The sequence below is a fragment of the Vicia villosa genome, linkage group LG3, assembly GCF_029867415.1.
Source record: "Vicia villosa cultivar HV-30 ecotype Madison, WI linkage group LG3, Vvil1.0, whole genome shotgun sequence".
Classification (NCBI taxonomy): Eukaryota; Viridiplantae; Streptophyta; class Magnoliopsida; order Fabales; family Fabaceae; genus Vicia; species Vicia villosa.
In genome coordinates this window covers 33,849,564-33,866,471 of record NC_081182.1, presented here as the reverse complement: position 1 = coordinate 33,866,471, position 16,908 = coordinate 33,849,564, and the positions used below count along the sequence as shown (strand labels likewise).

The 16,908-nt window shown below is 34.0% G+C and overlaps 1 protein-coding gene across 1 annotated transcript; it reads left to right on the top strand.

Annotated features, from left to right (window-relative positions):
* Window positions 1-7,737: 7,737 nt before the first annotated feature.
* On the top strand, window positions 7,738-14,683 carry LOC131660929 (mechanosensitive ion channel protein 3, chloroplastic-like). The gene is made up of 14 exons (XM_058930292.1): window positions 7,738-8,040; window positions 8,167-8,349; window positions 8,465-8,524; window positions 8,688-8,845; window positions 10,242-10,365; window positions 10,473-10,570; window positions 10,649-10,762; window positions 11,220-11,280; window positions 11,602-11,751; window positions 11,977-12,087; window positions 12,255-12,422; window positions 12,515-12,628; window positions 13,390-13,446; window positions 13,614-14,683. Exons 2-14 carry the CDS (start codon window positions 8,233-8,235, stop codon window positions 14,397-14,399), a joined length of 2,118 nt encoding a protein of 705 aa, XP_058786275.1. The 5' UTR covers window positions 7,738-8,040; window positions 8,167-8,232; the 3' UTR covers window positions 14,400-14,683.
* The last annotated feature ends 2,225 nt before the right edge of the window (window positions 14,684-16,908 follow it).

Sequence of the window (16,908 nt, the reverse complement as noted above, 5' to 3'; positions counted from 1 at the left end):
GTTGAAGAACTTATCGAACAAGATACAAAAATAGTTTAAAGAGATGTCCATTTATAGAGATAGTGAGAATTTGAACGGGGGAAGAAGGTGACTACAAGAAATAGTAAGAAAAGAAGTTGGGAAATGTTTCCACCAAATGAAAGTGGTTCGTTAAGTGGTGGTGACAATTCTCGTGTAAAGCTTAGAAATATGCTAGAGCATGGACAAAGTTATTTACAAAATATAGTTGGCATGATACTGGGTAGGGCATAAATTAATTAGATAACACTACAATAATGATTCTTATCACTATGAAGAAATAAGAAGTTTAATTAGTATTGATTATGATAGTGATCATAGTTGTAAGCTTGTATTTCTATAAGTTTAATGAATGTGTTTGATTTGGATAAATCCATTAGAAGATAAGAACGAGATTTTATACTTTAGTGATATTTAAAAAATTAATGAGTGACATAAAATTCACATTTGAAAAAGATAATACGGATGAAAATGAGAGTCATGAGAAATAGTCAAACATCAAGAAGAAGAATGTCCATGAATAATAATTTGTAGCATAAATGAAATGAGAAATAATTTACAAATTATAACATTTTTTAGTGACTATGGTTGCAACAGTTCATTTTAAAATAAACAAACAAATAAGAAATGGGTGGTGAATATTATGGTGGATGCGATTATGGTTTAAACAAATATTACTCGTGTTGAGATCTATGATTTAAACGTGAATTATAAATGATGAAGTTGAGCACCAAGATTTTTAGGAGAGTGATATAAGTTACAAGAAAATAATCTCCACCTTCAGAGTTCCCAAGAAAAAATCCTGAAGGCTCCCAAGAACAAGCCCCTATTTTCTATCTAAGTGTTTCTCAACCTCTCAATATATGAATCACTCAAACACAAAATATCAAGAAGTATTGTCTGACCCTTCTAGATAATTCTAAAAGGTTTCCCTTAATTTCTAAATCATTATTTATCCCTATTTCTATAAATCTCTAAGATTGTCACATTGCAAATACCAGAAGAGATACATATTTATAATTGCTAAAACCCAATAGATCCATAGCAAAGTCCAAAATAAAACTCATTAATTGTTAGAATAAAATATTATAAATATCTTATAATATATTTTATATTAATATAGACTGCTTATAAATTAATATAAAATATTTATCCAGTATTCTAACATTAATGAACGGATCCGCAAATTGAACCAACCAAACCCAATTTCTGCGAGCCAATCGAACCAGACAGTCTTGCTGCTTTTGGGCTTTCTGATATCTAAAAATCTATAAACATGTTTTCTTTCTCTTCATCACTTAAGGCATTAAGGCATAATTTAAAAAATAGTAAATTATGATATCATTTTATTTAAGGCAAAGATAGTGTAATATTCTCGGTCTGCCTTATTCATGGTTAATAGAAATAATGAATGATCAGTGGTGATGTAATAAAAATTCTTTAAACACTAATAAAGTTCATTAGCACTAGTGGTAAAGATTTGTAATTAGGATTAAATGGCAAAAACTTTTGGTTATTTCAATAGATGTGTATATGAGCTTCCTTCTTGAGAAAAACCTCATTTTTCTCTCATTTTCACTTGTGCAAATCAGATTTAGAGAGAGAGAGAGAGAGAGAGAGAGAGAGAGAGAGAGAGAGAGAGAGGAGGCGAGTGGAAAGAGTGGGGGAAGAAAGAATTCAAATTCTTGATCATTCTTGAAGAAAAACTTTTGCATGTCAAAGTTCTCGCATGCTTAAAGAAAAAGTAAGCTTAAAGGAGTTAGATCATCAAGAAATCACCTTCATCATCCCTTCAATTATGGTTGCAAAGGTGGGGTTCTTTAGGATTATGATTTCGGAAAGCCTTTAGTATGATTTCATGTTGGGGGATTAGGTATTGATTCATGTTGATTGTTGATTTAACTTATTTCATGCTATAACATGTCTTGTTAATCATGAATGTTTATCCGTGAATGAATGTATTCCCTAATTGAGATATTTTTGGCCTTTTCTCATGTTTGATTATGATTATGTTGGATTACAGATGAAAATTGAATAAATTTCAAATGATACTTTGGGCCAGAACAAAGTGTTAACTGGTCACGCATTGATGGTAACTCATTACCATACAAGAAAATGGCTAAGAAATTAGGCGTTGGCCTCATGTAACCAGTTACGTATTTTAGGTAGCCGGTTACCACATGGTAAATTTCCATATGTGTCACTGTTATTTCTTTGGCTCAGGCCCTCACTCGTTATCTCATTGGTCATGGTTCATTCTCTACTACTAGAGTTCCCTCAGTCTCCCCTGGTTTGGGTCAACCTTCTTTTAGGTTTGTTGCTACATTTGTTGAAGATCGGGCTCAGTCTCTCCTTCTAATAACAAAGAGGGGTTGGGGACAAGATCATAATCATTATTTAGAGAGAAAATTGGCTAAACAAACTTGGCTATATGAGAGTGCTTCTTTCAGATCATCCACTCCTCTACTTAAGTTGTCAGCCATTTCACCATCACGACTTCCTCAAAATTCTAAAGAGGCACTTGGTGTGATCTCTGAGAAGGATCTTGCCTATCTTCATAACCTTCTTGGAGCTAAGAAAATTAAACTCTTCTCATAGACCACTTTCTAACTTAAAATAATACTTCTTTATTTTTCATGGTTGTTAGTGGACGGGGTGATCTTTTAGCTCTGGGTAATCCTTCAGAGAAAAGATATATCTAGAAAGGAAAATATGAGGCGAATGAACAAGAGAGATCCAAGCTTTAATAGGAAGTGTTGGTCTTTCAGGAGAAGGCTAGTCGTGTGAAGTCTCTTCATGATGAGGCAAAATTTCATGGATCCCCTTCCTATCTTGCTGCAAGGATTTTTGAGCTTGAATCCCCTATGGAAATAGAGAAAAAGTATCTAAAGAAGGCTACAACTGCTGCTGTAGAGATGAAATCATGTGCTGACGAGGTTATGGGAGCTCTTCAACAAGAGAAGGAATTTTCGGTTAAGGACCACGAAGCCTATGAAGGATAGGTGGTTGGATTGACGAATAAGGTTGTCGAGGCCCTCCAATAAACTCTTAAAAGGGTGTATGAATCCTTTGACCAAGCCACCGACCAATTAGAAACGCTTCATCCAAATATTCCTATTCCCCGCTCACAACTTGACTCGCACAAAGTCATTCGGGATGGAGCCTTGGTAGAGGATGATAATGCATCGCCTCAAGGTGGAGATGCTTGATTTTATGTTTAATGTTGAAAGGGTTTTGTGTCCTTATATTTCCCCATTATATGTATAAACTGCAATATGTTATTTAGTCACCTTCCTTCGATCATTGTTTTCTTTATACTTGTCTTGATTTGTTTAACATTTTATTGGGTCTTATTGCTATATCATTTGGTCATCCTTGACTCGGTTTCTTAGCTTCAACTGAGCTTGTGGTTTATGTTTTTGTTGTGATTAAATTGGATTATTCCAATAAGAGGTAGCTTGCACCATTTGTATTGTCTCCATTGGGCCTCTTCTTAAGAGGAAACTAATAAGATCTTTGAAGCTCGTTGTCACCTGCTCCTAGAGTGAGATTTGGAATAACTGTTAAAGTTGTTTGTTTCGATCAATGAGAGTTGGAGTAACTATTAAGCTTCGTTGGTGCTCGTCCCACTCTAAGGGAACGGGTGTAACTACTAAGCTTGCCATTACCAGTCCTAATCGAGGGGAGTTGGTGCAAGTCTTCAACATCAATAGGAAATGTTCCCAACTAAAAATGAGGCTCCTATCCTTACCCCTAGTTTTTATTTGGGTTTGGGGTGGATGTGTCATGGGCTCCACCGCCTATACTATTTGAGTGGCTAGTTTCTAAGAGAAGGGTGTGCTAGTTGCACTTTAAGCGTGTTCCGCCTAATGTGATCATGTTTCATAAACACAATTTAAGCTATTGTCGTAGATTAAAATATTACTTGTGTATATATCATTTGTTTTATGCAAAAGATTTATTTATTTAAATTTATAAGAATATTAAGAGATACTTATCTTATGTGTGAACGAGATAAACATTCATTTCTTGGATAATCAACACTAGAAGCCCCGCGCATGACCATTTAGCGAGCAATTTTACCTTATAAATGATACAAGTCAATGAATTTGTTTCCATACATGTTTCTTCTCTCTATGATAAAACGCCAGATTTAATTTGAACCGTAAAATTATTCACAGTCTGCCATTTTGCTCGGACCACAAGCCAACATTTGTTTGATGGCCGTTTTCTTGGTGTCGAGGTGAGTTGCTTGTATTTTCTACAACAGGTTCCGTACAGGCCGACCTCAAGTCCATGCCACTATAACTATGAGGTATTGCACATTGTTTGATTAAATTGTTGTGTGCATAAGTTTAGTTGGTTCAAAAGTATAAGTAGATTTGACTGATATATCTCACTCTGCAGGCGGTCGACAAATCTGTTGGATCCATAAGGATTTTCTTTCTCCCTTTGTTTTTGTCATTGTGTGGGAGATCTATTTTAGTTTCCATGTTCGAACTATATTCGTATTTGCCAAGCTTCTAATGTAAATTGAGTTTCCAAAAATGATACAACTTATCATTATGATAAAAAAAGATATTAAGTACGCGATAAAGGCTCATTTCTCCAACCGTAGTAGCGTTAATCCATGGCTTCTTTTGGTTTCCCTCTCAAATAAGGTGAGATATGGTGATAACGAAGATATTGTCTTTGTCCTGATATTTCCTTCAGGATCTTCATAATTACCGTCATTAGAATCTATAGTTGGATCGGAGAAGTTAAGGGAAATGTATGTTGCCATAATGTTGAGAATGAAACGAGTTTCAAAAGTGATTACTTTGTGATATGGCTTTGAATCAAACGGGATTTGACCATGAAATTTTGTGGATATTCTATGTTGATTTCCACATACGAAGCCATTGTTCACCGATGGAACCAAATTTGGTGTTGATTGATCATGTTGGACTCTTGAAGTGGTTATGCTGATATTCAATACAGTGGCACTCTAAAACCCAAGTCAGTTACAGAGTCCAATATGAGTGAAGTGAAAATGAAGATCATAAAAAGTGTACCTTGAATCTTCATGTGTATTCATTATAAGCATTGGATCATTATGATCGGGCTTTGAGTTGTTGGGCTAGATATTTGGATCTCACTCATATTGGTCATTTGACTAACCCAAAACATATAAGATTAAGAGCACGGGAGTTTCTAAGTGCAACTTCATCTTCAACATGCGTCCAATCTTTTTCGACCTTCTTAGATTTAAAGTTGTCTTTAACTGTGATATTTGACAGTGTCCATCCATTGATGACTGATTTCTAAATCATGTTATACGTCCATGGACTTAAGAAAAGCAACCATGTGAGCATTTTAATAGTCATAATTAGTACACTCAAGAACTAATAGACGATTAACATATTCTTTGATTGGCATTGTCCATCTCAAACTGAATAAATTAAAAACCATGGAGCTTAGCCAACTAAAACAAAGTGCTAACGTTGATGCTAATTGAAATTTTATCCGGTTAACTACAAGATGTCACACACAATATTGAGACAATGTGTGAGACAATATAATTTAAAAAGTGATATGAACAAATAAGCATGATGAAACATACAAATAATTGATAACTCGATTTAGTGCAACGTTGCATATGTCTAGAGGGTTTTAGCCCGATAAAAGAAAATCACTAATTCACATAGTCAATAATACACGGGAGCCATATCTAAAAGGGTTATTACCATTTTTGCCCCCTGCCATATAGGCGACTTTTGGTTTACCACCCTCTAAAATTTTTTTTTGCAAAACTAACCTTGCCAAATGAAGATTCTGTCGTTTTAGACCTCGCCAGCAAATGGCACATGCCATTTGCATATGTGGCATGCTGATTGTGTAATTCTTTTATTTTTTTAATTTTTTAAAATTCAATGACGTGTAATTATATTTTTTATATTTTATTATTTTTAATTCCACGTCATATTTATTTATTTTTTTTATTTTTTTATTTTTTATTTTTTATTTTTTATTTTTTATTTTTTATTTATTTTTTATTTTTTATTTATTTTTTATTTTTTATTTATTTTTTATTTTTTATTTATTTTTATTTTTTAAATATATTTTTTTAAATATATATTTTTTTAAAATATATTTTTTTAAAATTATTTTTTTTACGAATATTTTTTTTTGCCAAATAAAATACCTGCGGATTTACCTACGGATTTTAAAATACCTGCGGATTTACCTACGGATTTTAAAATACCTGCGAATTTACCTGCGGATTTACCTACGGATTTTAAAATACCTGCGGATTTTAAAATACCTGCGAATTTACCTGCGGATTTACCTACGGATTTTAAAATACCTGCGGATTTTAAAATACCTGCGAATTTACCTGCGAATTTACCTACGGATTTTAAAATACCTGCAGATTTACCTGCGGATTTTCCTACGGATTTTAAAATACCTGCGGATTTACCTACGGATTTTAAAATACCTGCGGATTTACCTGCGGATTTTAAAATACCTGCGGATTTACCTACGAATTTTAAAATATCTGCGGATTTACCTACGGATTTTAAAATACCTGCGAATTTACCTACGGATTTTAAAATACCTGCGGATTTACCTACGGGTTTTAAAATACCTGCGGATTTACCTACGGATTTTAAAATACCTGCGGATTTACCTACGAATTTTAAAATATCTGCGGATTTACCTACGGATTTTAAAATACCTGCGGATTTACCTGCGGATTTTAAAATACCTGCGAATTTACTTACGGATTTTAAAATACCTGCGGATTTACCTACGGGTTTTAAAATACCTGCGGATTTATCTACGGATTTTAAAAAAAAAAAAAAATTTAAAAAAATTATTTTTAAAAAAAAATATTTTTTTGAAAAAAAAAAGAGAAAATCCACGCGGAAATAAAAAAAATCAAAATAAAAAATATAATTCCACGTCAGCTTAGCTGAAATTAAAAAAAATAAAAAAGAAAAAAAATGCCACTAAGCACGCCACATAGGCTTTGGGCGTGTGCCATTTTCCTCCAAGGTCTAAAAAAACAGAATCTTGAAATGGCAAGGTTACTTTTACAAAAAAAAATTTTACAGGGAGGTAAACCAGAAGTCGCCTATATGGCAGGGGGGAAAATGGTAATAACCCTATCTAAAATTTCCCAATTTAATGTCATTTTCCTGAAACTACACGTGAATTTCAACTTAGACCCTTGGATCTGAGGCCCGCTTACTCCCACTCAAACATTCTCCCGAGTGTTTGCAAAAAAACTACTATATGTGAAGTGATTCAAATCAAATTACAAACCAACAACTTTATTCCTATGAAATAAAAAAGTCTCTCAAGATCGAGAGAGCATTACACAAGAAAACACAAGACTCTACTAGATAAAAATACGATGCTCAAATAATAATTCTTTAAAAACATACGAGTCTTCGAACAAAGAGAACCAACCGTTATTACCATTAATTATAATTTAAAATAAAAATTTATAAAATTTTAATTTAAATATTTTTTTAACATTTAAATTTATCATTAAAAAAATCAACCTAGTCAAACATAAATTATTTACTTTACAACTCACATTTTACTTAAAAAAATGTTTGACATGCAGATCCAAACCCACACACTGAATTAGACAATAAAAAAAAGTTTAGGCAGACAAACATGCCGCGTAATTCATCTTTATTACACAGTAAGGATTAGATTAGGATTTATGGCACTCACCTTCCATGCGCCACATAAACCGAATGAATCTAAACGATAAAAAATCTAGCACTATACGTAAAACACTGCGTTTATTACGTACAAGAAACTAATTTACCCAAATCCCTATCGACTCTCGTTTCTTTCTTCACAAAATCAACTCTTTTCTCTTTTCTTCCAAGGGTAAACTCGTAATGTTAGTCTTCATCCTCTCCAACCAAGAACAAAACCAGAACAACAACCCCTATTATTTTGTTTCCACCCAAATTCTCTTCTCATCTATTAATCTATAAATTTTATTTATACAATTTTCAGGTTCTACTTTAGATCTCATTTTTCTTTTAATTATATATATATTTTTATTTTTAATTTCGAAATTTTGACAAGTTTCTCCGCCCAAACTTTTAGGGTTTTGGTTAATAGTTTTTATTTTTTTTGTAGGTTTTTTTGTTGTAATTCCGTTTAGAAACTGTGGCATAGTTGTTAGGGTGAAGTGATTGTGATTGCATGAACTTGTGCTTCAAGTCTTCAATTTCAACAATGGTGTACCCGTGTTCAATGCAATTTTCTTGTGATGTTAGGCTCAAAACTAATAATAATGGACCTAGTAGTTTTCAGCATCATGTAAGTGTTTGTTTTGATTTAGATTTTTTAGTGATTTTTTTCCGGTTTTTTGTATGATTTCGAAGTTTTGAATTCTGAATGTTGAGTTTCATTTATGTTTATTTAAAATTGACAGAATTTGGCGCGGGTTCGTCGATTACATTTGGTCACCATGAATCTTTTACCGCGTACTTTGGTATGGTTTCTGTGTCTAATTGAAAAAATTATGCATTTTTCTTTATGAATTAGATTTGAAAGTATTTAGATTTTGCTTGAGTTGGGTCTTAAGCAAGTGTTTTTGTATGGATCAATGTTGACTGGGTTTGACTCAATGGAAAACTTTGTTTTGGAATCTACAGAAACGAGATTCTTTGGGACTTCATTTGTTGAGTAGAGTTCATGCGCCTGTAAGAAAGACTCCTTCCAGGTGCAGTGTTTTTGTATGTCGGTCTGCCATGCTACCAGGTGGAGGGAGTGGGACTGCCCTCGTGAAATCTGCTAGCGTTATTTTAACAAGGTCCGCCTCTTGCTTTTTCATGTTAATTAAAAAAAGTTTCCACAACTCAGTGTGATTCTTTGGGACTTCACTATGAAGTTGTGCTTGTTAGGATGCATACCTTTGATTTTTATGCTATAAAATTTAAGTTTGCTGTATTTCTCATGACATTACACGTATAGACTAATGCTTATGCCATTAATATTTTCTTCTGTCTTCTAATCTGAATTCTTGTTTATGGCTTACTTTAATCAGTTTGTAGTTATTGTTTGGAGGCATATAAATATTTATTATAGCTTGGTAGACCAGTGAGATTTTCTATGATATACTTCTCAATTCAGTTTGTCTCATCTTTAAACCACCAGCAGTCACATAGTGTCAAACTGAAGTAGCACGGTTGCTCTACTCTCCTGCCCCCAACTGGTTTTTGGTATTTGTTTATTAGCTTCTTGACAAAAAATTTCTAGTAACTTAGATAGGCTGCATAATGTATTTCTGTGACTTTTATGATGTACACCTTTGATGTTTTTTCGGTTTGTATGATGTGTACCTTTGACTTCTATGTTTAATAAAACTTAGATTTGCAATCTTTCTCACAATGCTGCATATATACTATCATGCATATCATTAATAGTTGTATTTCTTCTGAATTCATGGTAATGGTTTTACTATAACCAGCTTGTAGTTAGGGTTTGGAAGTATATAAATAATTATTTATGTTGGGAGTTCTGGAAGGCCCAGTATATAAGAAACCAAAACACCCTATCTCCACTTAAGAGACCTTGGCTCCACATAGTGATGTGGGACTGGGAAACTAATGCTTGAGAAAGAGACTATTGTAATTCGAGTGTGAGATATCAGTCCCGCTATAAGAGAGATGACAAATATACTCAATGCATTAAGGTTTTGGGTGAAAATGTAATTTAAAATCTCTTGGTTGTCATGGCTATTGTTTTGTTGTTATCTTGCTCCCTAAGACTCCCCAAAATATAGTGTGGTAGATCGATTTTAATCATCTTTAAACCACCTGCAAGTCAGTTGACTAGAGTTAAACTAAGCTGCATGGTTACTCTACCAACTTCAGTCCAGCTTTTGTTATCTATTTATTGGCATGTTGACATATATTTTCAACCAACTTAAATCTGTGCACGTTTTGTTTCCTTTTTCTCTAAGGAGTGAAATATTGATTGGTATTGACTAGACCCACCAAGATATATATTAACTAAAACATGTAAAAGTAATATGCAAGATGGTAATGCGATACATTTAACTTGTATCTTTGTCTTATTTCTGAATGAGGACAACTGGTATCAATTGGTGTTAAATTTGGATTATTTCTTTTTGCTTTACATCCTTTTTTTAACCTATTATTCAATGCATAATCTACGGAAAATTTATTTTTTAGATATTTATGCAGGTCATATGATTCTTTACTGGGAAGCCCTATTTTACTTAGATTGATCCCAGCCCTTGGTATTATTGCCTTTGCTGTTTATGGTATAGAGCCACTCCTTCGTCTCAGCAGGATTCTATTTCTTCAAGTAATTACCAAATTACCGTTCATTTTTATTTAATCATTACTTCCAGAGCCTGATTGAATACTATATTAGCACCTTTTTTCTTCTGATTTTTAATATTTTTTTTTCAGAGGACTGACAGTAGTTGGAAGAAAAGTAGTTCGCGATATGTTATGACATCATATTTTCAGCCATTATTGTTGTGGACTGGGGCAATGCTAATATGCAGGTTTGTTTCTGGATCAGTTAGTAAACACCCTCCCTTCTAAATCCCTAACGGTGTTGATCATAGCGTTGTTTGTTTCAGGGCATTAGATCCAATTGTCCTGCCATCTCCAAATAGCCAAGTTGTGAAGCAACGCCTGCTTAATTTTGTGAGATCTTTGTCAACAGTGATTTCATTTGCATACTGTTTATCAAGGTATTGTATTTCTGGAACAACAGTGACCAGCAGAACTGGAAATGTTTTTTTTTTTATAAATGGTTTTCTGTAGTGATTTCATTTACGATTTTCTTAAACTACAAATCTAAGATATATAAAAGCTCCCCCTCCTTGCAATGGTGTTATCAGTTTGCATTTCTATTTGTTACTCCCTCCATCCCTAATCAGGTTAAAGTATACTCAAGATGGAAACCATGTTTAATTGCATCTTGGTTTCCGAAAACAACTAAAGTTTTGGGACAAAAGTGAAAAGCTTAAAAGACCCAAGAATATGGACGGAGGGAATAGTAGTTATGGTTTCTGCTTTGTATCAGTCATGAAGAGATACTGCTTTATCTTTCTAAATCTTCTTGTTTCTCTTTTTCAGTATGAAATATGTATTGGGTCCTGACTACATTTACATTATAATGTTATATGGTTTATTTCTTGTTTTCAGCTTAATTCAACAAGCTCAAAAATTCTTTTTGGAGGCAAATGAATCTAGTGATGCAAGAAATGTATGATTATCACTTTCTTATACTGCTTTGTCAGTTCTTGTCATTTTTCACTTGTGTCTGAAGTGTTTTTCTGCCAAAGTACTAATGAACTAGTTATTGTTGTTGTCTGAATACTTTTGATGTTCGAATGAGTATTTGGAATTTTTTTGTTTGTTTGTAATATCACTTGAAATCAATATTAGGATTATACTGAACATCTAGGAATAAGAATTTGACTGGTGATATATTATTTACACTAGTTTTTCATATATGGATTGAATGTTTCTATCAAATCTTCGTTTTCTATGTATCGGTACTCATTTAAGAAAAATTGACTGACAGATGGGCCTTGATTTTGCTGGGAAAGCAATATACACTGCTGTATGGGTTGCTGCTGTGTCATTGTTCATGGAATTGCTAGGTTTCTCCACGCAGAAGTGGTTAACTGCTGGTGGTTTGGGCACAGTATTGCTCACTCTTGCTGGTCGGGAGGTACACCATTGTTTCTTTTGTACTATCTGCTATATACTAGTTGAATTTGTTCAAGTCCCCATATTCATTGCATTTTGTCGATTACTAAAATTTTTGTAAGAGCAAGTCTTTCAGGTGTACAGCCTGTAGCCATTATCAATTAAATGAACTTTGGCGGAAAAATAAATAAATTATTTAATACTTTTGTTTACAGCCATCCTGACTTTATACTTGTGATTAACCCAGATATTTACGAACTTCCTATCAAGTATAATGATCCATGCAACTCGGCCATTCATATTGAATGAGTGGATTCAAACAAAGATTGAAGGATACGAGGTTTCTGGCACTGTTGAGGTTTGTATCTATCTTAAAGGACCTTTTACATATAAGGAGTATAATGTATGTTCAATAATTATTTTTTATTTTTTTAAATGGGTGCTCCCCACAATCAAATAGAAGATCTTTTACTATTGATGGATTTCCTTCTGCAATGTTGTATTCAAATTTCATCTTTTCTCCAGCATGTGGGTTGGTGGTCACCAACCATTATTAGAGGTGATGATCGTGAAGCAGTTCATATTCCCAATCACAAGTTCACTGTCAATGTTGTGAGAAATCTGACTCAGAAATCTCATTGGCGTATCAAGAGTTACATTTCTATCAGTCACTTGGATGTTAACAAAATTAACGTGAGCATTCTTAAAAACCTGTTCAAGAAGTTTCTGAGCTCATTTTGTAATGTGAAAACTGGTGTTATCTACGTTTCATTTTCTTCATGCAGAGTATTGTAGCAGATATGCGCAAGGTTTTGGCTAAAAACCCTCAAGTGGAGCAGCAGAGATTGCACAGAAGGGTATTTTTGGAAGACGTCAATCCTGAAAATCAAGCTCTAAAGGTACGTGTCTGCTATTGTACATGATATGGGAATATAGGATTTGTAGCTCATAAATATTCAAGCAAAGTGATTCAAATGAGTGCTTTGGGTTGTTATTTATAATAGGTAAGCACGACTAAGGCATAAGGGGAAACTATATGCCATGTAGCTATAAAATCTATGGTGTATGTCGCTGAATGTTGATGGTAAAGAGCATTTAAGAAAACAGGCTTAATGTCTTAATGAGTGGCCACACAACATAAGATAGGATTAGGCATGAATGGTATTGTAAATATAATTTTAAATCATGTAATTATTTGTATAGATTATATTTAGCCCATTAATTAGGCCCATTAGGTATATCATAATCTATTTATAAAGTTTAGTGATTGTACTCGACTTATTTTTTGGAGCAACATTCAGAAAAATATTCCCCAATTCTACAAATGCATTAGACAAAAAATTGGGGTGGCAACTGTGAAAAAGATGGCGGAATCTTGCTCTATGATTTGGTCATGCATGGAGAAAACTGGTAAAAACTGCATAATGAGAGTATATCAAATAGATGGTTGCCCATAGTTGATACAGGAAGAGCTAGAAAGCTAGAGGCCAAATAATTTAGAAGACTGTAGATTAGTTTGTCACTAGATACAATTTACGAGAAGACATTATTGTTCGATCCATGAAGTTGACTCGGCGTAGTAGGAAAACATTTTATTGTTGTTGTTTCGCTTGCTGTTTATCAATTTACTATATCTAATTAATGGTCCTTCCCATTGCAGATATTGATATCTTGCTTTGTGAAGACTTCACATTTTGAGGAGTACCTCTGTGTTAAGGTAAATTAATACATGCCCAAGGCCTGGTTATGATGGTCATCAATTCAGTGTTTATGGGTGTGTTTCTACAATTAAAATCATTATTGTTTAGTTTACGTTCATATTATTCTGTTTTTCAAATAAATAAAGTGGCTTAGTTAAGATGATTCATGTGTGTAATAAAACAGGAGGCAATCCTTTTGGATCTTCTTAGAGTTGTCAGTCATCATCGAGCTCGGTTAGCCACTCCCATCCGCACAGTTCAGAAGATATACAGTGAGCCCGTCTCAGAAAATATTCCCTTTGGCGATGGCATTTTTACTCGATCCAGAGCCCCAGTAAATCGCCCATTCCTACTGATAGAACCACCATATAAAGTTAATGGTGAAGATAAAGTTAAGCCGTCAACTCGATCAACTCGGGGCAATGAGGAAAAAGATGCTAAGATAGAGGAACCAGTGGCATCTGACTCCAAAAGTGATGAGAACTTTGCAGGAACATCAACCTCTACACTTGGTTTGAACTCCAAGGATAAGTCCAAGTCAAATTCTGATGCTCAAATCCAGAATACAGGTTCCGACAGCTCAGTGGAGAAGACCACCAAAACCATGCAGCCTAAAAAAGAAAGTGCTGGAGATGTAGGAAAGGGAAATACAATTCCTGTATCTAAAAACCTTGCACAAAGTACTGTATCTGAAACTTCTCCTGTTACTTCCCCGGAGTCTAGCAGGGAAGAGACTTCTTCTGCTAATGACGATAAATCTTCTGTGTCATCATCACCAGTTAGGCCTCCCTTAGAAGAGAATATTCTTCTTGGGGTTGCACTTGAAGGCTCAAAACGAACCCTTCCAATAGAGGAAGAAGTTAGTCCATCTCCTAACTCGGCCGAGTCACAGGAATTTGCTGTTCAACGGAATGGAAATGGAAATGGACCTCCTACTAACAAAGATAAGAAGGATGGTCCAATATCTTGATTTTCAAAGGCCAGAACAATGACTAGAATCACTAGAACAGTAGCTAAATAAAGAGTAAAACTTGGCACTTTAATTTGTGCCATAGGAAGAGGTTCTGCAAAAAATGATCCAGCTGTCTTTTTTTAAGTTGGAATTATATCTTGTATCTCTCTTGTTGATTGCCCATATATAATGTATATAATTATCAATTCATGATTTGTTGTATTATGAGAACCTGTTTCCTACTCCAACAATGGGCAATAAATGTTGTTTTAAATTATAATAAAGAGAAGGAAGTTGCAGTACTTTTCTATATTATCACCTCTTTTAGATTATTATCTTGAAGTTTATTTAAAACATCCCAGAGCATTTAGATGAGATAACAGAAATTTCATTATGTTTAATAAGAGATTGATGAGATAACATAAGAGATTGATGAGATAACATAAGAGATTGATGAGATAACAGAAATCTCTATGTTTAATAAGAGATTTTGAATTTGAATTCTGTCATTGAGTACTGTATGATTTTGGCCCTTAGTTATATTTGGGATTTATAAATAATATATTTGAGATATGAAATAACTTTTCATGTTAAAAAGTTAGAACAAAGTAAAATTATGAGAAACTTTAAAGATGAGCAAAAAAAGGTTTGATATGAACAAATATAAGACTTTTAGTTTATTTTATTTTAAATTTTGAATAAATTTAAAATTTTATTCTTGAATTTATGTATAAGAATATTTAAAAAATTTAATTGATTCAATTTAAATAATTGAAAATGTGAGAGCGTGAAATCTTAGGGGCTTATTTTTTCACCCCTAAGGGTGCTCCCCACCATTGTGAAAGTCTCCTAGTGTTCGGAGATGTATTTTTTGAACGGACTTTTTTTACACACTTTTTAGTGCTGACACAAGGTATCACTTTAATTTGTCAAACTTTAATTCGAACATGTATCTTCGTATATCATATGGGTGAGTCCGGAGATACAAATTCGTAAATACCATTAATTTAAAATTTAGTGTATGGTTCGGAGATGCATCTCCGAACACTTTTATTTCATATATTCGTGTCAGACTCTTTTCTCTTCATTATTTTTTGAAAAGTCACTCAAAAAATATCATTTGAGCTCTTTCTTATCCATTCAAATTTGTCATCCAATCAAGCTTCTCACTCAATTCTAATTCACCTAGTGCAAAGTACTCACTCCACTCAAGCTTCTCATCCACAACTTTAATTTTGTAAAATTTTCAAAATTCATTCTTTTTTAGTGTTTTGAATGATGTTTTCAAGATAGTAGCACAATCAGAATAAGTAGCTCATATGGTCATGCATTGTCACTTGGTTTGAGGCTAGGGCAACAATAAGGTTTCTGTCATGGCTGAAAATCACGACTTCATATGAAGATGCATCTTCGGATCATGTCTGAATTATTTTCGGATATGTACCTTCGGATTTGCACTTGATTGAATTTTGTATGAATTTTTTATGTGACTTTCTGGTTTTAACGCAGGTGTAATGGTTGAAAATAATCCTGGAAGAATTAAGCTCGACTGTGTGTCCTAAACCGCATCTGTACGACGCGAGAGGGTTGCAACCACGACCACGAGGTCACGAGTCAATGATAAATCGTTTGATGGTTCACAACGTCGAAGTTCGCAATCATATGGTTCTACTTCTCGTAGTCGCCTATCCTGACCTCTACTTCACGGGGCCACGAGTCCCCAGATGATGAAGCAACACCTGAAGCCTAGGAAGAACCCGCTACTAATGCTCATATAGAGAATTATTCAAGAGGACCATTTGACTCCTTCTTACTTCATCTCTATATACACCATGCTGCTTAGCATGTCTAGGAAGGAGAGGTATATTTATTTACTTTTGCATTACATATGTTTTAAACTAACTAAATCGCGACCGATGGTGATATTTTTTTTTACAGGAGCATTTGTGTTTAAAATTGGTTAACCACGACATGAACACTTTGAATTTGAAACAACTTGGCACTGACTGGTTCAGGGATGTTATCCGCTATTTTGTTCTTGCCGGTTTTTGTGATGTTCTGTACATGACCATAAACCATGGCATGCAAGCGATATTTGTAGAGAAATGAAACTCGGAGGCATCATATTTCCACCTTCCTATTAGCGATATTATCATCACCCGGGATGAAGTCTCATACTTGCATCTTCCCGTCAGAGGAAAATTACTAGACCACAGAAGGCTCGATTGAGAGGAATCCAGCGAGTGGCTGGTTACATATTTGGTGGATGACCCAACTAAGGCCGCATATGAGGTAGATGACACCAGAGGTGCTCATCCTAGATTTAAATTCTTGGAAGAACTTTATAAAGACCACTTGTAGTGGACTGAGGATGTCGATGGTGATGATATGCAAGTTGGACAAGGGTGGTCTTTAGAAGACAAAGCATATGACATGAAGTTGGATGCTGCTTACGGTAATTTAGTGTTGCCAATATTTTCATAACTATTTTGATACATATGTTATTATTTTATCTGAACCATTTTCA